The sequence below is a fragment of the Eptatretus burgeri genome, chromosome 8, assembly GCF_056783735.1.
Source record: "Eptatretus burgeri isolate ZD-2024b chromosome 8, Ebu_testis_v1, whole genome shotgun sequence".
Taxonomy (NCBI): Eukaryota; Metazoa; Chordata; class Myxini; order Myxiniformes; family Myxinidae; genus Eptatretus; species Eptatretus burgeri.
Window position 1 is genome coordinate 3,259,514 of NC_140968.1, and position 26,168 is coordinate 3,285,681.

At 47.7% G+C, this 26,168-nt stretch overlaps 1 protein-coding gene across 5 annotated transcripts in view; it reads right to left on the reverse strand.

The window, feature by feature from the left end:
• Nucleotides 1–26,168, reverse strand: part of METTL25B (methyltransferase like 25B) — a 68,752-nt gene that overhangs the window by 1,368 nt on the left and 41,216 nt on the right. For 3 of the 5 annotated variants that reach the window (XM_085890620.1, XM_085890619.1, XM_085890617.1), the window contains exons 4-8: nt 8,861–8,923; nt 7,101–7,226; nt 6,355–6,928; nt 2,880–3,135; nt 150–379 (exon numbers count right to left, since the gene is read on the reverse strand). In XM_085890620.1, the coding sequence (XP_085746746.1) occupies nt 150–379; nt 2,880–3,135; nt 6,355–6,928; nt 7,101–7,226; nt 8,861–8,923 (1,249 nt within the window). The remainder of the gene's footprint in view (nt 1–149; nt 380–2,879; nt 3,136–6,354; nt 6,929–7,100; nt 7,227–8,860; nt 8,924–26,168) is intronic. The other 2 variants (XM_085890622.1, XM_085890621.1) reach the window with 2 other exon arrangements.

The window sequence follows — 26,168 nt, forward strand, 5'->3', positions numbered from 1 at the left end:
GTCCTGCATCACCAGCATCGCTCTACCCCTCCAGAAATGATTCAACCAACAGCCAGGTGTGGCACATGCTTGGGTGATTTGGGAGCATGATTAAAAATAACAAAAACAACAGAGTCAAAAGAAGGAGAGCAGAGAAAACTGTGCTCTACCTTGCTCGTGCAGCCACAACGACCGATCGAGCAACAACAGGCTTTCAGCAGGAGGGGCAAGGAGCAGGCAGAGGGCGAAGAATGCTGCCACCCTCCCGCCTTCCCGTGCTGCTGCCTTTGCTGCGTCCCCCACACACCACCGTTCATCCCCCGTCTCGCTTCCTTCTGTGCATGCTTCCAATCCATCCGATTTGCCAAGCTGCAGCCTCCTCAGCACTTCCTCCGCATATCTACAGCAAATGGAAAAAAGCCTCGTCTTCACACCAGTCTCAAAGTTAATTTTGATTAGTGCCGGACAACCTCGTGGAAGAGCTAAAAGATGCACACAACCTTAGGAAGAACAAAAAAAAAAAAGAGAAAAATGGGGGCCAACATGAGATTGTATCAAATGAAATCGAATCAGAGTATGTTCACCATCGTGGGATTCATTCACCAACTCGTTGAATCTGACGAATGCTTAAGTTAACGCTTCAAACATCAGCTGCACGACACTTCCCACGGCAGTTAACCTGCCCTTCTTGGCTTTCAGTTGATGCAACCTATCGTTTCGCTTGTCCGCTGTCGTGTGCTGGAATCTGAAGCGAGTTATTTCATGGATTTCCAGGATGTCACTCGAGTGTCTTGCCTTGACAAGGTTCCATTGCATCACCAGTCCTGAAAGATCCATGGGAAGAGCGGGATTGTATTGACCAACTCACGCCGCCTTCCCTCACACATGCATTCCTGCTTCACGTGTGGGCAAGTTGGAGGTCTCTAGTGTAATTCCCCGTATTCATCCAAGACCATCTTCTACTTCCATTAATCCCACTCATCTCCCGGTATTGTGTCCGCTTGTCGGCTTCATGTGCAGCCTTCTTGGCTGCTGGTTGCATCATTGGTTAGGGGCGCAGATATGCCGCTGATGCAGTGCCCCTATCACCGGTACACTGGTACTCATTTTGCCGACCTCGGAAAGATGACGGGCGGAGTCAACCCCACCTGGTGTTAATTCAGTGGGAAAAATAGCTTGAACTCAAGATTCTTGGATCCCAAGCCACCACCCTAACCATGAAGCTGACACCAGGCTATGTAGGGACGCAGAAACATCAAGGATGGAGACAAAGAGGATTGGTATCAGGGTCCTCATGGATACCGGTCCTCATGAGTTGAATATAAAAATAATAATAGTCCAGTGAATTGTGGAGAGGAAATTTTAACAAGAGCACCAAACCATGTGAACGGCTCGACGTTATGTGGACCAATTTATCCTCTCGGAGTCGAGGACGTCATCACCAGACCCAAATGAAAGAATAACTATAAACTAGGAGTCCAGCACTGTACAAGTGAAACTTTTGGCATCAATCTCAAGAGTTCATGACTTAAGGAACCTGGAACAGGAAAATATATCAACACTCAAACTTGACTCACGACCGACGCACCTCACAAACATCAATTCTCCCAATTTGAAGAGCCCATCCACCTCGTCAAGCGCTTTCAAAATCATCGTCCTCCCATGAAACTGCTGCTCAAGCTTCCCGTGTTGCTCACACCACCATATGGCAATGGTTCAAAGTAAATATTGTTGTGTCCGAGAGGTTTGCCTCCACCTGGACGAACACGCCGAGCGGTATCCCTTGGAGGCGAACAGTCGAGATTCTCGGAGATTATGGCGCGCGCGGGATGGGAGGGCGGCAAATGCACGTAATGGATGGAGCAGACGGAAGCACAGAGCAAGGGGGTTTATCTCGAACCCAAGACAAATAGACAACACAAGCAACTTAAATAAATATCTCCTTTATCCCAGCACTTCGCTGTGTGCCCAGGGATGAGCTTCTCAAGCTTGAAGGTCACCAAACTGCTTCGTCACTGTGTGGGAAAATGGCGCTCAGCCGCTCTGTGGGCAAAAAAATGTGCAGGAGGCAATTCGGGCGGTGATACTCAACTCCAGGGCTCAGGAACCGCCATGCAACTTTTTTCTTCGATTGCGCACTTGCCTACGTCGCTGCTCTGCAAAATGGCGCCGTCTCTTTCCCCGATGGCACAACATGAGGCTTCGAGGCTGGTCTCACACGATCCAGCCAACAGTCAATGGCCAGCGTCTTGCTCCATCATGCGAGCAAATTCGCCTCGGCACGAACGCAAGAATCGTGCAGCCTTCTTCACCGTGCCAAGGGGAAAGCCAATCATAACGCCCTTCTCTTCCAACCGCCATCTCCTCACTCGCCTCTGTCCCGCACCTTCTACATGTCCCGCTCCATACCTAACTCCATGCCTTCTTGGCACCCAACACGAGACTCTCCGACCGCTATCCTCACTCCCTCCTACGGGCTCTCTGCCATCACGCCCATTAATCATGCACTCCCGGGGGAGTGGTTTGTTCGTCGTCACCTCTGTCGGCAGGGTTTCTTGCCTGCTTGGATGTGCAGCTCGGATGTTGTTGTTTTAAGGACATGATCCCTTTTTATCGCCGGTCTTGAAATGCAAAATCGTAGGAGAAGGTCACAGGAAGCGATCATATACTGGGGGGAATTATCCTTAATCCCTACCTAATTAACAGCACCACCCCTCCCCCCCCCCTCCCCGTGTGGTGACACGTAACACTTAAACTCACAGTTTCCCTACTTAATTTACATTGCGATGTCTCCTACATGTCCACGGACCTATCTTTCCAATGAAATCCCTCCATCTACCCCACAAACATAACAATATTATTACATCGATTTCAATTGCTCGATGATGCTTTGTGCTCACTTTTCAAACGACATTTTCTGGGCCATCCCCCAGCCTGGCACATTGAGCCGAGCAGCAGATGGCGGTGCACGACTTCTCAGCTCGATCTCGAGGGCAGCACGGTACACGTGCGCTCGGGGTGCGTCGTCCTGTTCATGTGCCCGACGCCCATATGCCTCTCGTGCGTGACAAGCCAACTCACGAGCTTTGTACGTGAGCAGGCAAGCAGGATCAGGATGCTGGGATGACAGCCAGCTGCTCAGTGGAAAGCCATAGACTGTAAGACGTTGGGAAAACAGGACATAGTTTAGGGTTACGGGTCGTAGTTCGAGTACCACGTCGAACACATTGATTATAGTTGTGATTTATAATATCAGAACAGAAGCACATTTGATGCGAAATGTATATACAAAGGTAATTCGACACATCGGGATGGCAGGATGGTCTGGAGGTACGCAAGATCGCCTCTAAGCTCTCTCGGCCGTGTTCAAATCCTGACCAGCTACAAACTGTCATCCTGGTCGGTGTTTTACAGGCAGGTGATTCATCAGAGGGTGTGTCGTCCCTCAGACGGACGTTAAACCAGGCGTCCCGTCCTCTGGCATCACTTGGTGGACATTAGAGATCCCACGGCGTCCTTTGTGAAGTTGCAAAAATCTGCCACAGACCAGATTGCTGTTCTCTGAGGATTTACAAAGGTGGTTCGAATTTGATCTGCACTTTTGTTTATCAGATAAGCCTTTAAAAATAGTCAGTTTCAAAACACAATACTGACTCGTACAGAAATTTTTCAATGAACTCTTGAGCTTCGGCCACTTTTGTTCCGTCATAACGAGATCCTCAAATCACTGGATGTTTGTTTTCTTCATCTTGCAACAAGTGGTTCTTTATCGTCAGCACTTTGTTGTCCAGATTTAAATTACTTGCACGAGCCGGAGATGTCCTTGACAGACAATCATGTGCGAGCCAATCGTCTGCGAATGGTCAACATGCTTGATGTTTCCATTGACCGGAAATGTCACATTCATCTGTTCCAATCTCTGATATTTCACTTTCCGCCATATTCATTTTTACCTTCGCCACCGAAGATGGAAAGTTATGTTTTCACCCCTGTCTGTCTGTTTGTTTGTTTGTTACTTGGTGATAAAACATTTTTTGCCAAGTATGTTGGTCCGTAGCGTTTGTCTGTCTGTTACACGATTGTTGGCCACCGTTTTCAAGCAATCGTTCTGAAATTTTTTGTGTGTGTGTAGGAGACCGGCCAAGGATGGCAGCATTAAATTTTGGTGAAGATCCGAATCCAGATCCGGATCTGAGAATTTTTAAAACTGATTCTTCACCATTGAGAGATGGGGATAAAAACGACATAGCATGATATCTCAAAAAGTTGCGGACGGATTCGGAAGAAACTTGGTGGACACGTTGGGTGTGTGACAAGGACGAATTGATTCAATTTTGGTGAAGATCCGGATTTCTGTCATGGATCCGGATCCAGATCCGATAATTTTTTAAAAGTGATTCTTCACCATTGAGAGATAGTGCAAAACTCATGTATAGCATGATGTCTCAAAAAGTTGTGGACAGATTCAGACAAAACTTCATGGATACTTTGGGTGTGTGACAAGGACGAATCGATTCGATATGGGTGAAGATCCGGATCCGGATACGAGACTTATTTAATTTCTAAAGTGATTCTTCACCATTGAGAGATCGGGCCAAAAACGATATATTTATTGGGCCTGATATGTTCTATTGGATCGGGCATTGTGTGGCGGAGGTGTGCGCTCTACGGAGTGAGCTTCTCATTCGCAAGTGCATTCAAGCGGGAAACTCGTAATAGTCCAAGAGCGAGCTGAGATTTAATTGACATGGGAGCTACAAAAGCTTTGACTGTTTGGTGGGGTACAGGTAGCCTACCTAATCACAGAAACCCTTGTCTTAAGTGCAGTCAGTGGTGGGTGGGGTAGGGGGGGTCTTTCTAATTACCCCCAAATTCAACCAATGCTGCATCGTTAAATGCTAATTGAGTTTGACCTTGTCTTAAGTGACCTTTCCACCACATAAAGTGGTCTTAAGTTGGTGATTATTGATGAAGATATCGAACTCTACATTTTCCACCAGTTTTCAGTTCTGTGGGTTCTATGTCAATTAAAGTAGAATCAAAGGTCATTCAGTGCAAATTGACCTTTGACCTTGTCTTAAGTGACCTTTCCACCACATAATCTTGTCTTAAGTTGGTGATTCTTGATATTTAGACTTTACTCAACATTTTCCATCTGGTTTCAATGTTGTAGCTTTTACATCAAATAAATCCCTAATTAGTGTCTGTCTTAAGTGACCTTTCCACCACAAAATTTTGTCTTAAGTTGCAGATTCATAATTAGTATGGCATTCCTCACGATGTAGCATTGGTGTCAGCCTTGTAGGCACCAAGTCAAAAAAAGTTGTATTTGAGGGTAATTAGAAAGACCCCCCCTACCCCACCCACCACTGACTGCACTTAAGACAAGGGTTTCTGTGGTCAGGTAGGCTACCTGTACCCCACCAAACAGTCAAAGCTTTTGCAGCTCCCATGTCAATTAAATCTCAGCTAGCTCTTGCCCCATAATGATAGATATTGGTTACAAACACCAAAAAACAAATTCCTCCAAAAATTATTAATTTTCATTGGTTATGTGGCTTTTTACACGAGTATCTCGCTATCCGCTCGGGACGCGTTCCAGAGAACCGGGCGTATCGCGAATCTGCGTGACGCGAAACAAGTTTCCCCGTCACAATAGTCTTATAAATTGGAGACGAGATCCTGAAGGACGCCAGAAACCAGGGTGTTTCTCAAAATAAAAGTTGTAAAAAGCAAAAATTTGTGTTTATATTAAACAATTAATAACATCCGTGACGATAGATAAAAGTGTACAAAGTAAATTGTACAAGCGTGGCCTTGTCCACTCTCAAAAGCGTTTCAAGATGTCCAATTTAACTTGAAGGGAGAAGCTTCTTTTAATTTCCTTGGGCTTTGACATTTTGACCTTTTAAGCACAAACGGTGTACAAGGGCAAATTTAAATGGAAATGAAAAGTGTCGTCACCTTGGCGGGCTAACTATACCTCGCTCTCAAACACGCTGGGCTGGACGTGGGCTTGAGGCGAGCGTCGTCACTTGAGAGTTCCCACACGGTGTGTCGCACACGTTTCGGCCATGTTTTGTCGGAACGGATGTCCGAAGCGAGCGAACGGATTGCGAGATACAGTTTTATAATGTATAACGAGCATGTTGAGAAACAGCGTGAGGCCGTGGCGAGCTGTTACTGCATACACAGAAGTGAGAGTCAAATGTGAACCGCACACACAAACTTACACACGATGTTCCGTGATTTACTTACATCAAACTCCTTGAGCAGTAAAAAATGTTTCGAATAAATGTTTCAACAGCATTAGTCTCACGAATGTTTTACAAGGATAAAAACTTCACACCCACTAGAGGGGTGTACTCTTCATACTCTTGGGCGTTCTGTCGAGTGACTCCGTTGTGCCGGGTGGACGGGGCTGCGAATGCGTGGACAGCTTCATGTAACAGCAAGAAATGGAGGTAAGTGCTCGTGCCATCGGGCATTGGGCAAACAGCCTCAGCATGGCGACGCTCAGGTCACCGCAGGCATGCAAGCCGGTCAGCACGAATCCATCTTGGGCACGCCTTCTGCAAACTTCTTCGGATTCTAAGCCTTCCGAAGCATGCCCGCCCACGCGGTTACGAACCTCATCGATCTCTGCGGCACTTTTTATTCCAGGAAGACCGTTAAATACTCTGGCGTCTGCAGCATGCTGAAGGGACAATGGATGAGTCAAAGCATCTGTTTTTGTCTCATCGTCTGCCAAAGAAGAAGTTTCAGAAACATGCCGGTCTGTTTGATCGGAAGACCCGTGTCCACTGGAAGACCGTTTAACTGAAAGATGGTGTAAAGAGTTATGCACTTTGTGTTCTGGCCACACCATGGAAACAAATTCTTCCCATGATGCATCTGACTCCACACGCCCGACCACATGACGCGGCAGCTTCAGTGCCACTGATCCAACCTGAAAAGAAGCGTCACATAACTTTATGAGTTACTATTTACTGGAACGTCCAACATTTCATCACAAGGTTGTTTTTTTTTTGCGTACATATGCAGGCCATTAATTACCGTTATATATTTTAATTACCATTATGCAAAATACTAAAATACGAGCCTCGAGCTGAAATGGTGACCTTTTTGTGATGTGTCTCAGCAAGCTGCTGATCAAACTTGGTCGCCATTGCCACGAGCTGAGGATCCGCTTCCACAGCGGTGACTGTTAAGTCGAGTGCAGCTGCCATGTAACGTGACAGGTGGCCCTGGGAGCAACATGAAGCCATAAAGGCGGAATAAAAGGGCTTACCGTGTAAAGCTGCCCGAACTGGACAAAGTTGGTAAAAGGATATTAACTGGCTGAACTTTTAATTTTTAGCTCACCTGGACTTTCGTCAGGTGAGCTTATGGGATCGAGCAGTGTCTGGAGGTGAGTGAGTGAGTCAGTGTCAGTCAATCCATAAACACTTCAGTCATTATCGCTTGAACCAAACACACAGTTTTGATGAAACGTGGCCACAAGTTTCATATCTAAAGCCTAACGAAGGTGTATTGACCACATTGAAATCTACGCTCAATAAAGGGGGTCTGCGGGGGATTTTTTTGACCCCCCCCCAAAATAGGTATTTGCTCTCTTCTTTAGAACTACACACACGATATCGATGAAACTTGACTACAACCTTCATCACGCATGATGTACCAAAGTTTGTTCACGGCATTAAAAAGGGTCTATATGGGGTGTATGCCTGGTGTTGGCTTCATGGTTCGGGAGGTGGTCTTTGGATCCTACGGTCCTCAGTTCAAACCCTGCTTGGCTGTTGAATTAATACCAGGTGGGGTTGACTCTGCCTGTCATCCTTCCAAGGGTTGGCAAAATGAGTGCCAGCTTGCTGGCACCCTGTGTCGGAGTGGCGACCCATCCAGGTTTGTGTCCAACAGCCAAGGAGACTGCTTAGGCAGCTCCAACGCTCTGCACAGAGTGTGGTCCCAATGGATGGAAGGATGGATAGATTGGGGTGTGTGGGGGGTTTGAGTGACTGTTACGCCTGATCCAGGTGAGCTTCAGGACGCGTGGTCCTATTTTTATAACTACTATAGCCTCTACATAATGTGGACTAATTATTATGAACTTTAAAATGAAAGTTGCAACATTGGAAAAGGTTATTCAAAGGCAGTCTGTCATGGATCAATCAGCTGATCGGGATTTTTTTTCTCTGTAATTGGCTGTTTTATGAGTCACATCAAGCAGACCTGGGGTCTGAAGAATTGAAATCTGTCAGATGAAAGACCAGTACGATAGCTGATGATTATAACAATCTTGAAATGCATCTCAGGTCTCACAGGTCAAGACAGTCCTGATGATGCGAACCTGATGATGTCAATGTATGAAACCAACAGAACGTTAACGAAGCACCATGGAAAGCAAGTGTTAACACTTGAAATGTTAGCTCGTCCTCGTTTCCCACGGTGGTTAGCACGCTTTGATCAATGCTCTCTTCATTCCATCCTTTGTTCTCCCTGTCCAGTGATGCAGGATGACACAAGCCTTCATGATGAAGAATAAGTTTGTTTGTTCTGTGTCCTCTATTATTGACTTTGGTGCTCCTTTGTAGAGAGATTTTATTTCATGTGCACAATTAAATTTCAATCTTAAAACTAACTCAACTGAGTTGCAAATGTAAGGATAAGTCTAAAACTTTGAGTCCCGCATCCTGTTCCAGTCGTCAATCTCCAACATGTTGAGTTGAGGTACGAATCATACAAAACTGGCCTCCAGTTGACTAAAGTCCAACATTGACTCAAGTACTGAAGGCCTGGCATGCAATAATGTACCAGTTTAATTCATAAAGATTTCGTAAAAGAGTTAAAATATAAAACAGCATACTAAACAGCAACTCACCTGGCCAGAGCCAACGTCGACCACTTCCGTGCAACCTAAATCATTGCAAAGATCCTTCACAAGCTGCAAAAGACAAAACAAGAAAAAGAGCAATCAGAGAATGCAGACCCTCACCAGGACTTTTGTGTGGTGTCTTTTGTATGGTGTGTTACGTAATTAATAATAAACATAACTAGAACTACCACTTTATAACCGCCGACAGTGATGACCGGGTACCAAGATGTCCCACTTTGATCGGACACCTGACCCATGACGTTTTTATAATTATTTTTCAATTGAATTTAGAATGGGATTAAAATAAATTCAAATCAAATCAAATGGAAGACCAAATACTGTAGGTGCGTACAGTCCTGCATTGGAGTAATCAGAAGGAACCCAAACAAGCAAGAATAAGTCGAACTACCATGTAGTATCATTTTTTATTTGTAATTCTGATGGCATCACAATTATAACAGTAAATGTGCAATGGTATTTATCAAGATTATGCAATAATACATTACCTACTTGCCTTGCCATGAGAAATGCATCTATAAGAAAAAGTAATATGTACTGTTTTGACTTCACAAATATTGAGTCTCTGAAAAAGGTGCACCAACAAAATTTATTTCATTTAGACTTCATTGCATCCCTAGTACACATATTAAATGAATGGAAAGCGTCTTGTATAAACAGGCGAGCATTGGGTGGCTTTGACACCATCTTAGGTGGAAATTTAATTTTTTTTAAAATCATTTGTTAATTTCAACTTCACTACATCAATAGTATACCCCAAAGGAACCTCCATGCCAAATATCAGCATCCTAGTACACATATTAAATGAATGGCAAGCTTCTAAATAACTTGCACCAACAACTTTAACGTTGATGTGCTACAAAAAAGTTAAGTTCAAAACAGGTCAAAAATTTTAAACATTTGAAATTATTTTTTAATTTCAACTTCACTACACCAATAGTATACCCCAAAGGAACCTCCATGCCAAATATCAGCATCCTAGTACACATATTAAATGAATGGCAAGCTTCTAAATAACTTGCACCAAAAACTTTAACATTTTCACGCTCACACCGGGGGTATCGCTATTGCTCTCTGTTCTTCGAACAGGCGAGCTTAAAAATAAAAAAAATTTAAAAAACAAAGATCAAAAAATTTAATAATTCAGGCTACCAGACCATGCATCCAATCAGGTTGAAATAAAAAAAAAAACATTCCCCATCACTACTAGATCATAATTGTGAAATTTCACATCGACTGATTAAGCGGTTCAAGAGAGAATTTTTAAAAAGATTTTTGCTCAATCCAATATGGCTGCCAGACGTTGTAACTTATCAATTATTCATGAATACCCTGGTATCCCCAAGGCTTTGGGAACATTTGTGTGAAGTTTCCCCTCGATGTGTCCAGCCGTTCTGGAGAAGAAGATTTTTATAGGTTTCAGGGTAAATCCAATATAGCTGCCGAACCATGTGACCTATGACATCATGTGTGTTAATTTTGTTCCTCATGCATCGGCGGCCTCATGTATAAAGTTTTACCTTGATCTGTTCAGCCACTTCAGAGAAGAAGATTTTTGAAGGGTTTATTTTAAAAACAATATGGCTGTCGAATCACACGACTGATGACGTCATCTTTTTTTTTCTTTCTTTCTGTGGACCATTTTATCCTGAGATGACCCTCAAAAATTTTCATACTGATCAGATGTAGCGTTCTACATAATATGCAATTATGACATCATAAAGGAGGCACCTGTGATGTCATAAAAAAAAAAATATATATATATATATATCACACTCATTCCCCTTGAGGAGTCCTTGCCGTGTGCTAAATTTAAATTTTTTCCTTGGTGCGGTTTCAGAGATACAGATGTCCAAAATTTTTTTCCCAACAATGGCTGCCACACCACATCACCTATGATTTCATAATTATCAATACCAGTGTGTGCCCGTACGTGCCCGTACCCGACTGAGGCGAGTGATCTTACCGTGAAGGATGCATTCTATGCCACACTCGAGTCTGTGGTTGATCAGTGCCCCAGACGAGATACACTTCTAGTCTTGGGGGATTTCAATGCATCGACTGGAACTGATAGGAATGGTTATGAGGTGTGTGTTGGTCCCCATGGGTCAGGAACTATGAACCAGAAGAGCACTAAGTTCCTTGACTTTGCAAGAAGTCATGGACTTAGGGTGGCTGGTTCATGGTTTCAGCGCCCACAAGCTCATCGCTGGACTTGGTATTCCAACGCTGGCGGTGTGGCAAAGGAGATTGACCATGTCCTCATTGACGGTCGTTGGAGGATGATCCAGAACTGCAGGGTCTACCGGAGTGCTCAGTTCCTCAATACTGACCACAGGCTTGTTGTAGCAACTCTAAAGCTGCACCTTAAATCCTGGAGAATGGTACCATTCCAGCCTAGGCTGGATGTTGCCAAGCTCAGGGATGAGAGAGTAGCTGAGGAGTTTGCGAACAGGCTGAGTGGACACTTGGGGAGTCTGGGTGCTTTGGGGGGTCCTGAAGAGTTGTGGAGCGCCTTCAAGACCACCGTCCTTAATGTTGCCGGTGGATGCCTTGGAGCTCACCGCAGGGCAAAGAAGAATTTTGTCTCTCAAGGGACACTGGATACCATTGACCAGAGTCGCAGGGCCAGGCTGAATGGCAGAGCTGAGCTGTTCAGGGAGCTGAGGCGTAAAACTGTACGTGCACTGAGGGTGGACAAGGAGGCCTATGTGCGAGGAATCTGTGAGGGGGTAGAGCATCACCTGTGGACAGGTGATTGTCGTCCCGCTTACAGGGGAATTCGCGCATTACGTTCATCCAAGCCCATCCCTCGGAGCACTGCAGTTCGAGCAGAGTGGTAGGCTCTTGACAGAGGAGTCTGAAGTGAAGGCCCGCTGGGCCGGTTACTTTGAGCGGTTGTACCAGGCTGATCCCCCAGCTGTCGAGTTGGACGTCAAGGGTGTTACAATCCCTGTTGCTGACCCTCGAATGTGGTCAGCACCTTCGCTTGTGGAAACACGGTTGTGGAAAAACACGGTTGTGGACACACCTTCGCTTGTGGAAAACTGTGGTCCACCTTCGCTTGTGGAAACACGGGTTACGGTGAACCAGTTGAAACGCGGCAAAGCTCCAGAGATCTGTGGCATCCATGCTGAACTTCTCAAGGCTGGTGGAAATGCTGCACTCGTGTCGTTGCATGCAGTTTTGTGCTCTGCCTGGAACACAGGCATCATCCCAACTGACTGGAAGAGGGGCCTTGTTGTCCCTCTCTGGAAAGGGAAGGGTGATCGCCAAGACTGCAACAACTACCGAGGGGTGACGCTGCTCTCAGTGTCGGGCAAGGTCTTTGCTCGGATAATTCTTGATAGGGTTCGCCACCATCTGCTTGAGCACCAGTGTCCAGAGCAGTCAGGCTTTACACCAAAGAGGTCAACGATTGACCGTATCCTTGCACTTCGTGTCCTCATCGAACACAGACGAGAGTTTCGGCAGGGGCTGCTTGCAGCCTATGTTGATCTCTGTAAAGCGTTCGATTCAGTGAATCGGGATGTCCTCTGGAGGATTCTTGGTCTTCGTGGGGTGCCACCAAAAGTGATCGATCTGATGTCTGAACTCTACTCTGGTACTGAGAGTGCTGTGAAGTGTGGTGGTACCATCTCTGACTTATTTCCAGTTGTTACTGGAGTTCGTCAGGGATGTGTACTTGCCCCCACACTTTTCAGCACTTGTATGGACTGGATTTTAGGGAGGATGTCGGAGAGATCAAGTTGCGGTGCATCGTTTGGCAATGTCAAGATCTCGGACCTTGATTTTGCAGATGATGCAGTCATCTTTGCGGAGACTTTAGACATCCTCTTGGGGGCCCTCGAGGTGCTGAATGAGGAGTCGGAGCCATTGGGATTACGGGTTTCTTGGGTCAAAACTAAGATCCAGGTTTTCGGTGACATCTTGGATGCTGCTGTCCTGTCTGTGTCTGTTTGTGGTGAGGATGTTGAGGTCGTGGAGAGATTCACTTACCTTGGCAGTGATATTCATGTCTCTGCTGGCTGCGAGTCAGAGGTCAATAGACGTCTGGGTCGGGCCTGGGGAGTCATGGATTCACTGGATCATGGGGTGTGGCGCTGCCGGTACCTGTGCGGGAGGACGAAAGTCCGAGTCTTCAGGTCCTTGGTACTTCCAGTCTTGCTCTATGGGTGCGAGACTTGGACTCTGACCAAGGATCTGAGACAGAGACTTAATTCCTTTGGTACCAGAGCTCTTCGGAGAATCCTTGGCTATCGCTGGTCGGATTTTGTGTCCAACGAGCGGTTGCTGAGAGAGACTCGGATGAGATTTGTTACCTGCATAGTCCGTGAGCATCAGTTGCGGCTGTATGGACATGTGGCTCGTTTTCCTGACGCTGATCCTGCTCACCAGATTCTCTCAGCGAGGGAGTCTCATGAGTGGAGGAGGCCAGTGGGCCGACCACGTGCCTCATGGTTGCAGCAGGTTGACCATCATCTCAAGGAGATGGGGATGGGCCTGGAATCTGCCTGGGGGATGTTCAGACGGAGGCCCCTGGAGGCCCCTGGAGTACCGGCGGAAAGTGGACGCAGCGACGCGCTGTTCTGGCACATGCTCCCATACCTGACCTGACCTGACCGTACGTGCGTGGCCGTACATGCAAAAAAATATATAAATAATAAACTCAACCCACGTGACAGAAACAACAACCACACAGGCTGTTCCTTCGCTATCGTAAACGACGACTGGATTGGGGCATTGTGTTTTTCTATAAATGCGCATAAGAAATTACTAGAATACAGTAAGTCATCACTATCCGGAAGTCCGTATGTTGTAACCCGGAATGGGGAACGCGCTCTTACTTGGCCATAACTTGGGAACCACTTGTCCGATTAATTTCAAACCTTGAAAAGGCAAACAAACAGAGATTGCTGGAATTATAGATAAAAGATAGATACTGTGGGTGCAAAACGCCAAGCAACATGTCCTGTCATTGGTAACTGAGGATCTCTTCCCCAACGGCCACGCCTCCGCAGTAACGTGTCCTGTCATTGGTTTGGTAAATAAATGGCCATAACTTAGGAACCACTTGTCCGATTAATATCAAACCTTGAAAAGGCACATATTCAGGTCCCCAGCAATATACCTGGCAAGTTTCAATTAGATCGGACCAGTGGTTGTCGAGAAACAGCGGTCACACACACACACACACACACACACACACACACACACACACACACACACACACACACACACACACACACACACACACACACACACACACACACACACACACACACACACACACACACACACACACACAGCTGGAATTATAGATAGATGAAACAGAGGGTATTAAAAGAGTGGAGGAATTGTGGTAAAAAAAAAACCTGAAGGTAAAAAGTAGAAATAGAATAACATGAGAATGCATACAAAGGAAAGGGTAGGCCTCAACAAACCTGATTTGAAAAGATCGACGAACACTCACCAATTAGTGCAAGTTTTTAAACAAAAATTAACTACAAACACACAGTAAACACAGAGACAACAAAATAACAGCAAAAACGCAACAAAAAATGACCAGGAAACCTATCTCTGAGAATGTCGTCAAAGACCTTGAGGGACACCACCGGAAAACTCAAGAACCGGAACCGGAAGTCGTTCGTTAGTTCTTATACGAGCCTTGACACTACACAAAAACAAAACCCATTCATTTCATTATTGGATGAGCTTGAAGCATTATACACAAAATGTCAGCTTCATCGAGCATGGCATTTTGGCATATGTATGATGTGCATGTCACATCACAATGACTTCATGGTGAAAGCAATCAACCGGTGGCTGCATCACTTCTTTCCTACCACAGTAGGAATTGGTTGACTAATGAACTTTTTCCCTTCATAGTTTTGCCCGTTTAAACATCTGGGAAGATTACTATGTTTGTGGGATAGATGGAGTAATTTCATAGTAAAGAAAGTAGGATTGTGTATTGAGTAGCATGGCCCGTGGACGTGTAGGAGATATCTTGATGTAAATTAAGAAGGGAAACTGTGAGCTTAAGTGTTACGTGTCACCACACGAGGGGGGGGGGGAGCTGTGTTAAATTATGTCGTGTCGAAGGCAAATTTCTCCCAGTATGTGATTTCCCCGTGACCTTTTCTTATGTTTTTGCATTTGAAGACTGGCGATAAAAACGAATCGCGTCCTTAGAACAACAACCAAGCCGGACATTTCCAAGCATGCGAAAACCCCACCTCCAGAAATGCCAACTAGCGAGACCACGCCCTTGGGGTGGATGATAGATGGGGTGACGTTAGAGGAGAGAGGAGAAGATTGAGTCAGGATCGGCAGTCGGGACACGAACGAGGAGCAAAAAAAGGAGGGTTCTGTGAGGAACGCGATTGAGACAGAGGTTCTGGCTGGCTGCCTTTGACACGACAGAAAAGGCAGTGTGAATCCCGTTGTTCAATTGTGTGAATTTGCTCGCGTAATGGAGCAAGACGGTGGCCATTGACTGTTCGGCTGGGTCGTGTGAGACCACGCCTCGGAGCCTCATGTTATCATCAGGGAAGAAGGCAGTGCCATTTTGCAGAGAGCAGTGGCGTCATCAATCTCAATCATGAGGAACTTTCACGACAGCTTCTGGGCCATTAACGAAGGGACCATCCACACGAACTACATCCCTTACGCTTCCCACACAGAGACCGGCTTGGCGCCATTTTGGGCGCATTTTCCTGTGCAGTGACGATGCGGTTTGGTGAAGCCCAAGCTTCAGAAACTCATCTCTGGGCACACAGCTAAGTGCTGGGAGAAAGGGAGGATTATTCTTTTATTCATTCTGTCCCCTTGTCTGTATTAAAGTGTGTGTGGAGGCGCTTAAAATCGGAATTTAGGTTACCTTACTTTTCATTATTATCCTGTTTTGATTTATTTCCATTATAAATACTTGATTTATGTCATTAAACCCTTATTTTTTAAGATTGCTTGTGTTTATCAATTTTTTGTGGGTTCGAGTATAAACCGGCGTGCGATCGGCCACGTAACTCAAATCGCGACCGCGTCGTCCACCGGAACGGACAATTCAGTCGTGACCCTCCTTGGAACTACCGCCAGGAGCTAGTCAAGGGTGGGTCTTTCGACCCCACCACAATCGTGCCAATCAGCCACCCGCGCAGGATAGGGTTGTTCGCCAAACTCAACCTACCTAAGTACCTGCGCGGGTAGTTAACCGGGCGATCGTACCTCGCCGCTGGCCGGCCTAGGACACGAACCGCTTAACCGGTCTGTTCCGTGCTTCAGTGATAACCGAGCGGTGTTATCGCCAGCCCCGACGGACGTGATTATTTACCGGGTGCTTACACCCTTCTACCAATTCCTTCCGTGATGCAAGATGGAACTTTCAAACAAGGGAAAGGACGCAACGAAACTGGGAACAGTTCGACAAGCACATTTAATGCACACTCAGACAAGCACGTATTTTACAGCCATACAGAAAATCATGCACGTATAACAGTCAAAGCAATGAAAGCAAGAATTACAACCGAATAAAGTGTTTATTCGCACGCACACTTAGACAGTTCTACTTATAAGACGGCGCCACCACATGCTTTTACACAAAAAGCAAAGGAAAAAGCCACCCTCAAAGGCAAGTGTGGCAGACAGGTTCGTGGACCAAATGTGCGTGGAACCTGGATGAGCGGCCAGGTCCACGAGACCGAAGGATCTTTCCCGCGCCCTCTTGGCGCGATGGCGGGCAAGCCGCGATGTCAGCGTAGCTGCGCCTGGCTTCGTGCCCTTGGCGTGGCCGGAGAGCTCTCTCCGGCGCTCCCCGTCTCTCTTTCCCGTCGGCTTTGAGCTCCCTCTCCCGACTCTGCCCCACCGACACTGCCGCCGTCTGCCGAGACTGCACTCGACTTGACTGCCGACACTGCACTCGACTTGACTGCCCCGTCTCCCGATTCTCCAGACTGCCGACACCGACACACTGCAGACTTGACTGCCCCGTCTCCTGCTTCTCCAGACTGCCACTCCACCGACTCCAGACTTGACTGCCGCGACCGACACACTTGACGACTGCCGACACTGCACTCGACTTGACTGCCCCACCGATACTCCTTGACTTCCACTCCACCGACTCCAGACTTGACTGCCACTTGACTGCCGACACTGCTGCTGCCACTCCACTGCTCCCACTTTTCTGCCGCGAGCTGCGTTGTGCTCGCGCTTATATAGGCCGAGGGAGGGGCGTCTATGCAAATTTGTGGATCACAGCGGAGTTCGGAGGCGGGGCTATACCACCTGATGTTCAGCCATTGGATGGATGAAAAGTGGGCGTGATTCATTCCTGATCCGCTTTTCGAGGCGAAAGGAACCCATTCACAACCCATGGCATGACGTTCGGTAGAAAGGCGAAGGTGGTGGGAGTTTGCTGTGGTGGTTTGGGAAGGGTGTTGGTGGTGGCGATTTGGTTGCTGGTGGGCATCGTTTGAGAATGGCGGTGAAGCGATGTTTGCGGGGTGGAGTTGTAGAGGTAAAGAGGCGAAAGTGGTGGTGTTTGGGTTGTAGTTGTTTGGGAATGATGTTGGTGGTGGCGATTTGGTTGTTGGGGGATGATTGGTCCAAAATAATGATAGAGAAAAAAAAACTGCTAACTCAAAGGATCGCAGCCCTGTGAATAGGGAAATTCGCTCTAAACAACGGTGGGCAAATCTAACTACACATATACTTATCGTCATAACTGATCTCAGGACCCTTTATGGTGTATTGCGAATTTCCACAGCCGTAACACTACCCTCTCCCCTTTTTACAGACTCGTCCCGAGTCGCCGAATTTTCGTGTGCCATCATGTGTAAGTTCTCCCCTAGTACGTTTTATCTTCGGATCCCTGAGTGCGACATTCATGGTATTCGTGTCCCCAAAATAAATAACCTACGGGCTGAGTAACTAACTAAACAAACTCACTCATACGGACGACTTAAATAAAATGCCGGCGCTATGACATACATGCCGGGGGCGCACTCATATACAATACACAACTTAACAACTTAACCTTATAATTTACACTATTCCATGGCCCAGGATCGATGGACTCTGCAAAGAGAACAAGTTAGCAGGGAGCCAGGCTGCTCGCCCGCAGTCTCTGGCTCACGCAATGCAGGTGACAGGGAACGTGGCCGGCTGCTCACACGCAGTCCAGGACCCCCCCCCCCACTTTTTAAATGAACGCAGCAAACACAACGGCGCATGAGCTGCGCAACGCAGTCTCCGTGCTGGCTCAAGCAGCACACGCAATGAACCGTGCACGGGCCGCCGGTGCAGGCCCTTGTTGCAGCTGCCATCAGGGCAGTCCCTGCAATTTGCGCGAGGATCCTGGCGCACATGGTAATGAACAAAAAGGGGGGGGGGATGCAAAACAGAACAGGGCTGGTGGACATGGGCAGTAGGCATGGATGGCAAAGGTGGGAAGGCAAGGCATGGCAAAACAGGGCTGCTGTAGCAAACACAGCCGGCAGATGAAATGGCCGGCACAGGCCTTGTAGCAAACACAGCCGACAGACGATCCGACCGGCACAGACCTTGCAGCAAACAGCTAGCCGATGACGTGGCCAGCCTTTGCCTTTCAGTGGAGGTTGGTGGAGGGAGTGCGGTGGTGCTGGCCACTCAGAAGGCGGGCTCGGACCTACCTGACTGTCTCCCTCCCAACCTATCGCCTTTGCCTGTCTCTGTCCATACCCACCCCCTTAATTTGTCAAAACCTAATTTTGCCCCAACTTATTTTTTTGTTTTTATTTTTATTTTTTACTTCCCCCCTATAAATCGTCCCCTAACCCTCTTTACAGTCTTTGTTCGGCTAACCTATCCTGCCCTAGCCTACTCCCAACCCCTACGTTCCCTTCCTGGAGGGGAATAAGGGAGAGCTAGCGTCCTGTGTCGAGGCCCAACTCAAGCCCCAGGATGGCCTCCTCAGACTTCAGCGATCTTACCCAAAGTGGGTCCAGCGGCCCACAACGAGAGCGAAGGGATGGTGCGGAGGGGTACACTTCCTAATCTACCCTATCCATAAACCTTTAAACTACCCCGGGGCTTTCAACAAGTGCCTCTCGCTTAATCTACTGGTTCCAACAACACAGATTCCCGTCGCCTGTGTTGGTGTCCTCGCAAATTCCGGGCCATGCCCTCGAGTTTTCCGCCCGTGCCCTCACACAGTCTCTCACGGCTGGGACGCGTAGCTCCCTTGGCAGGAACTACCCTCTGCCAATTCTCCAACAATGGCACCCCCCAGGCACTGCACTGCCTCCGAGCCTACCAACTCCCTAAAACCTGGGGAGTGCCCTCAATAGCTACTCCCCCTCGATGCTCACATGGCAGGTTGGCGCCACAGGCCCCTTCCCCGGGTGCCCGTGCCCACGACACTGCCCACGCAGCCAATGGCGCTCCGGGCCCCACATCATGCAGGCCCACCCGTGCCTGCTACGCTATCCCGGCCCCCCATGGGCCCTTGGCCGACCGCGGCCGCGACTTGCCCGGTGCCCGGGGTACCCACTAAGTGATACTCACCGTTCGCAGCCATGCTCCCAGCCCGTCAACAGGGATCCTGCACCCCTCCAAACAGGTTTCGAGCCTACATTCCCACCAACAACAAAACGACCTCCATTTTGTCAATTTGACTAACCCACAAACTCACCTTGCACTGACCCCGGGGTCCCTTGGGTGGGAATCACTCCTCCCCCCAACCACTCATCGCACCATGCATACCACATTCGCTCCATACACTCAGGCCCGCTGGCCCTCACTCACTCATCAAGTACATTTTCCATTCTCTTCAATTCCTTTCATCGCTCCCATCACTGAATACTGCCATTCCTATTCACTGGATCCCTCAACTAAATCGTGCTCCCTCGTCATCCCTTACAATATAGCACATCCATTTAACACTACGTAGCTGAGCTATGTCCCCTCAATACATTCAAAGTCAGTCCTTGTCTCCAAAAATCCCATTTTCCATACTCTAAATCTAAACTGAAATCCCTCTAACTAATCCATTCCACGGGCTCCATGAGGATTTGTCCCTGCCCCATGAAGCCGGTCTAACTCTGCTAACCCATCCCCCTAACTAGTGGTATTCCTGTGCCCAAGCCAAGGGGATCTTCCACCCCTTGCCCAGGGAATTCTGTTCACCCGAAGCGAGGCTTGCTTTTTTTTTTTTATGCGCGCGCACCAGCGCGGCAACTCGCAACCTGCGCTCCTGTGCATCAAAAAAACAAGCCTCGTGTTTCGAGGGGTTCCCCACGTGAACACATGTGCTCCGCCCGTTGGAGCTTCACACACGCCCGTGTGGACAACCCATCCGGTCCAAATCCGTTATCCAGCCTACCTTTTGTCTGTCCGTGGGATCGGCAACATTCACCGCGGGCGTTTACGGACCGGGTTTCACTCCCGCAAGCGCGCACGTGGCGGCCTCGTGCGTTGCACAGCACGGACCCCGCACGCGCTGCCATGCAAACCCGGCACGGTCCCCAAAACAGCTACGGCCGCCACCCAGCCTTTGTGCATCTGTCGCCGTCGTCTCCGTCGCACTCTCGCGCTCAAGCTCCATTCCACACACGCACTCCTGTGTGTCACGAGACTCACACATCGCGCCATTACACTCACACCCGGAGACGCAGCTGCGTGCTCCCGCATGCCCACAGTCATCTCCCTCACACACGCTGTCCCTCTTACACACAGCCGTTCACTCATGCATGCCCTTTCACTCGCAAGCGTGGTTCCACTCACACACGGTGTGCTGGGAGGCACGCACTCCGGCACACTCGTGACCACACCACTCACACACGGGGGCGCACTCACACCTTTCACCACACACACCAGGACAATCACACTGGGGAATCGGGTCACCTCTCGGGCTCCCGGGGCCTCCATACCCCCCAAGCTCTGTGTGCGCCCGTCAACAGCACTCGCCCCCTCTACTCCGCTTGGCACGACCTAACTCACCTGGTCGAGATCAGCTTCAAGGGAGAATAGTGTCTCCCTCCGTTCCTGAAGGAGGCTATCCAGCTGCTCGCACCGGGTCCCTAAACAGTCCGCCAGCTCCCCCTCATGGTCCTCCACTACCTTAATGTGTGTGTGCTCGTCCTTAACCCCATCTTTATCGTGCAGTCTCTCTATTTTTTCTATCTCCTGCGTCTCTATATATTTTCTCTCCTTCTTCCTTATTTCTGTTTCTTCCTGGTTCCATTTTCCTTCCCATTTGAGTCGTTCTTCCTCTCAGAGCTTTTTGAGTTGTTCGTTCTCTTTCCGGAGTTTTTCCATCTCTGTGGACTCAAGCTTTGCTCTTCCCTCAAGCTGGTTAATTTCAAACTCGTATAGTTTTTGTTTTCTCTCCCACTGTTCCTCATGCTTTTCAGCCTCCAATCTCATCGTTTCTTTCAATTTGCTTAGTTCTTTTTCCTGTTTCGTTCGTGGTTCTTACACTCTCTCTGCGTACTTCAACCTTGCTTTCTTTTTTAATTGTTCTTGTCTTTCTTTTTTAATTTCTTTCACCCCCCTGTCCCTCATTCTCCAATATCATATTTCCTTCAATTGGTTAACCTCAAATTCATGTTCTTGTTGTTTTCTATTCCACTGTTCCTCTCGTTCTTCCTTCTGCAATCTCGTTATCTCCTTCAACTGACTGATTTCTTTCTCCTGTCTCATTCCTTGTTCTTTGTGTTCTTCATTCCACTGTCTTTCTTGTTCCTCATTCTGCAATCTTGTTATTTCCTTCACTTGCCTAATTTCCTTCTCCTGTCTCATTCGTTCTTCTTTCATTACTCTTTCTTGCATCTCATTCTTTAATCTGGCCTTGGCTTCCAGCTGTTTGATCTGTACAGTGTGGTTCCTTAATGTTTCATTCGCTGCTGTCGTTCTTTCCTCCCTCGACATCCTTAGCTCGTTTTGTAGTTCCCTCTCTTTGTTTTGGTGTTTCTGTAACTCAGAAGCTTTCTTTTCTAATTCCTTTCTCATCTCCGCACACTCCAACCTTGCTTTGGCTTCCAACTGTTTGATCTGTAGAATGTGTTTCCTCAACGTTTCATTTTCCGTTCTCTTCCTTTCCTCTTTTAACTTTTCCAGTTCGTTTTGTAATCCTGTCTCTTTGGTTTCGTGTTCCAGTATCTCATAAACTTTTTTCCATTTTTCCTCCCTCTCTTCATTCCTTTTCTTGCACATCTTATCATACTTCAACTTTGCTTCTTCTTCCAATTGTTCCCTATCTTCCTGTTCTCTTTTTACCTCTTATTCTAGTCTTTAACTGTCCCGAACGCCTTGTTCTCCCTCACGCTCCAGTTACTTGACTTCCAAATTGTGTTTGCATTCTCTTTCTTCCAATTTATGGATACTCAATTCTATTTTCCCCATTTTTCCCTCTAGTTCTTTGACCTGTCTTGACTTTTCCAATATTTTTTCATTTCGTTGTTTTAATTCCAAATCGTGCTTCCATTTTTCTTTCTTGAGCTCGGTTGTCCATTCTTCCTTTAATTGTTTCTGAAGCCCGACAATGTCTGCCTGCCTCGATTGCCTTGCCCACGTGGTTTGAAACGGTTGTTGGGAGCGCTCGCCTCATGTCGTGCCGTTCGTTGCGCTACAAATAGCGGCTCGCTCACGCCTCGTGCCGCGCTGAAGTGCGGCCGCGCCGCCATCTTGCGACTCCGTTTGCCGGCAAAGTTCGTGCTCAGAATATGAGGGTGAGCTCCCCCATGGATTAAAATTACAAGTACCGTCCCGGGCCATGGATCCTACATTACGACACATATTCATTTCTACCTCCGGCAACCGCTCGCATTGAAACTCCATCTTATTTCTCGGAAGAAATTAATTTAGATTTGCTCGTAATTTGGGGGGAACGGGGGGGGGGGGGGTGCTTTGCACACCCCTGGTCCGATCCCCATGAATTTAGTTGGAGACCGAGGTGGATTTGAATCCCACACTCCTGTACACCAGTGTTATGAATTTCGGTCCGCCCGGCGTGCGATCGGCCACGTAACTCAAATCGCGACCGAGTCGCCCACCGGAACGGACAATTCAGTCGTGACCCTCCTTGGAACTACCGTCAGGAGCTAGTCACGGGTGGGTCTTTCGACCCCACCACAATCGTGCCAATCGGCCACCCGCGCAGGATAGAGTTGTTCGCCAAACTCGACCTACCTAAGTACCTGCGCGGGTAGTTAACCGGGCGATCGTACCTCGCCGCTGGCCGGCCGAAGACACGAACTGCTAAAGCGGTCCGTTCCGTGCTTCAGTGATAACTGAGCGGTGTTATCGCCAGCCCCGACGGACGTGATTATGTAACCGGGTGCTTACACCCTTCTACCAATTCCTTCCGTGATGCAAGATGGAACTTTCAAACAAGGGAAAGGACGCAACGAAACGGTGAACAGTTCGACAAGCACATTTAATGCACACTCAGACAAGCACGTATTTTACAGCCATACAGAAAATCATGCACGTATAACAGTCAAAGCAATGAAAGCAGGAATTACAACTGAATAAAGTCTTTATTCGCACGCACACTCAGACAGTTCTACTTATAAGACAGCACCACCACATGCATTTACACAAAAAGCAAAGGAAAAAGCCACCCTCAAAGGCAAGGGTGGCAGACAGGCTTGTGGACCAAATGTGCGTGGAACCTGGATGAGCGGCCAGGTCCATGAGACCGAAGGGTCTTACCCACGCCCTCGTGGCGCGATGGCGGGCAAGCCGCGATGTCAGCGTAGCTGCGCCTGGCTTCGTGCCCTTGGCGTGGCCGGCGAGCTCTCTCCGGTGCTCCCCGTCTGCCTTTCCCGTCGGCTTCGAGCTACGTCTCCCGACTCTGCCCCACCGACACTGCACTCGACTTGACTGCCGACACTGCACTCGACTTGACTGCCCCGTCTCCCAATTCTCCAGACTGCCGACACCGACACACTGCAGACTTGACTGCCCCGTTTCCCGCTTCTCCAGACTGCCACTCCACCGACTCCAGACTTGACTGCCGCGACCGACACACTTGACTTGACTGCCGACACTGCACTCGACTTGACTGCCCCACCGATACTGCTTGACTTCCACTCCACTGACTCCAGACTTGACTGCCACTTGACTGCCGACACTGCTGCTGCCACTCCACTGCTCCCACTTTTCTGCCGCGAGCTGCATTGTGCTTGCGCTTATATAGGCCGAGGGAGGGGCGTATATGCAAATTTGTGGATCACAGCGGGTTCGGAGGCGGGGCTATACCACCTGATGCTCAGCCATTGGATGAAGGAAAAGTGGGCGTGAATCATTCCTGATCCGCTTTTCGAGGCGAAAGGAACTCATTCACAACCCATGGCACGACGTTCGGTAGAAAGGCGAAGGTGGTGGGAGTTTGCTGCGGTGGCTTGGGAAGGGTGTTGGTGGTGGCGATTTGGTTGCTGGGCGTCGTTTGAGAATGGCGGTGAAGCGATGTTTGCGGGGTGGAGTTGTGGAGGTAAAGAGGCGAAGGTGGTGGTGTTTGAGTTGTAGTTGTTTGGGAATGATGTTGGTAGTGGCGATTTGGTTGTTGGGGGATGATTGGTTCAAAATAATGATAGAGAAAAGAAAAATGGCTAACTCAAAGGATCGCAGCCCTGTGAACATGGAAATTCCCTCTAAACAACGGTGGGGAAATCTAACTACACATATACTTATCATCATAACTGATCTAAGCACGCTTTATGGTGTATTGTGAATTTCCACAGCCGTAACAATATCAATAATGACATTGAACATAACCATAGTGACTTATCTGAATTTTTGTTCATTTCAGATGCTGTGCAGCCTATATTAAATCAATTACTGCAACGTCACCAAGATAATTAATTTTTCTAAACATTATGACATGCTACAATTCTACATACAATGCATGTTAATTTTTTTTGCCTTTCAGGTCAGCGATGATAATAGCAAAAGTGGTCAAGGTTCCAGACTAAAAGACTGATGTCGTAGATGTAGTTGTAGATTCACTTCCAAGCTTTGTGGGTGAAGGAACTTATGTCGAGTGGACATTGAAATAAACTGTTCTCAAGTTATCGTTATGGATGAATCATCCCCAAGTCTTTACAGTTCCAGCACAAAAGCATCAAGTGGCACTACATCTTTGGCAGGTTTGAATATATTGTTACGGCTGTGGAAATTCGCAAACCACCATTCAGGTCCCGTCGGTGAGATATCCCTTAAGCACATGTGTAGTGAGCCCAAATCCGTTGTCAAGAGGGAATTTACGTGATTCATTCGGGCTGCGACGCTTTGAGATAGCCGTTTTTCTGTTCTATCTCTATTTTGAACCAACCACGTCTCAACCACCATCACACAACAACCACCTTAACCACCACGCCAGCCATCGTCACCAACTACAACGACGCTCCAACCCTCAAACAACAACAACGCCAACAGCCACGGCCTTTACCTTCACAACTCAATCCCGCAAACATCTCATCACCGTCATTCCCAAACGGCACCATAACCATCAACCACCACCGAAAACCCTCCACCACCTTCACCTCTCTCCTTCTACGGCCATTCCCGCACCACCAGGGCTCAGTATTAAGGGGGGCATATGAACTGGATTGGGGGGGGCACAATTATTATATTTAATATTTTTGACAACCCGGTATACTATTGTATTCATGCAACATTGACACATCTATACTGAGGTTGCCGTCGCATACTAACCAAATTGATCTCAGCTCGATTTAATATGTTCCGATGTTTTTGGCCTAAAATTATTCGAACGCAGGAGAGCCACAACAAACTGGCACATTCACAATGCAAATATTCAATGATTAGACAATTGGCACCAATTCAGGTGCACTTATACAAGGTGTTGTGAAGAATTGGCATTAGAAAAATTAATATACCAGAGATACAATGACTAAACGGGGGAGGTTGGCACCAGAATCAGTACACTTTGAAATAAGATACAGTAGGCTATGACCTGCAATCATCACGTTAAACTATCAACAGCAAATACGACTAGCCTGAAGATACCACAAAGTCCGCATTTAAAGCAGTCCATTACACAGAGGTAAGGTTATGCACAAAGCACTAGATATGGGATATGCAAAGCACCAAACACAACATTTAGCTGAAACATCAGAAGTACAAAGCAGCCGACCACGGCGGGTGCTGACCACAACCACACTGCAACCACAACCACACACGCATCACCAGCAGTCACACACACATTCTGAACTCCTCGTATAGTTTTTATACCACTGTACTCGCTGTCAGAAGAGCTGCAGGCGACGTGTCTCGGTGTGGAATCTTCTGAGGA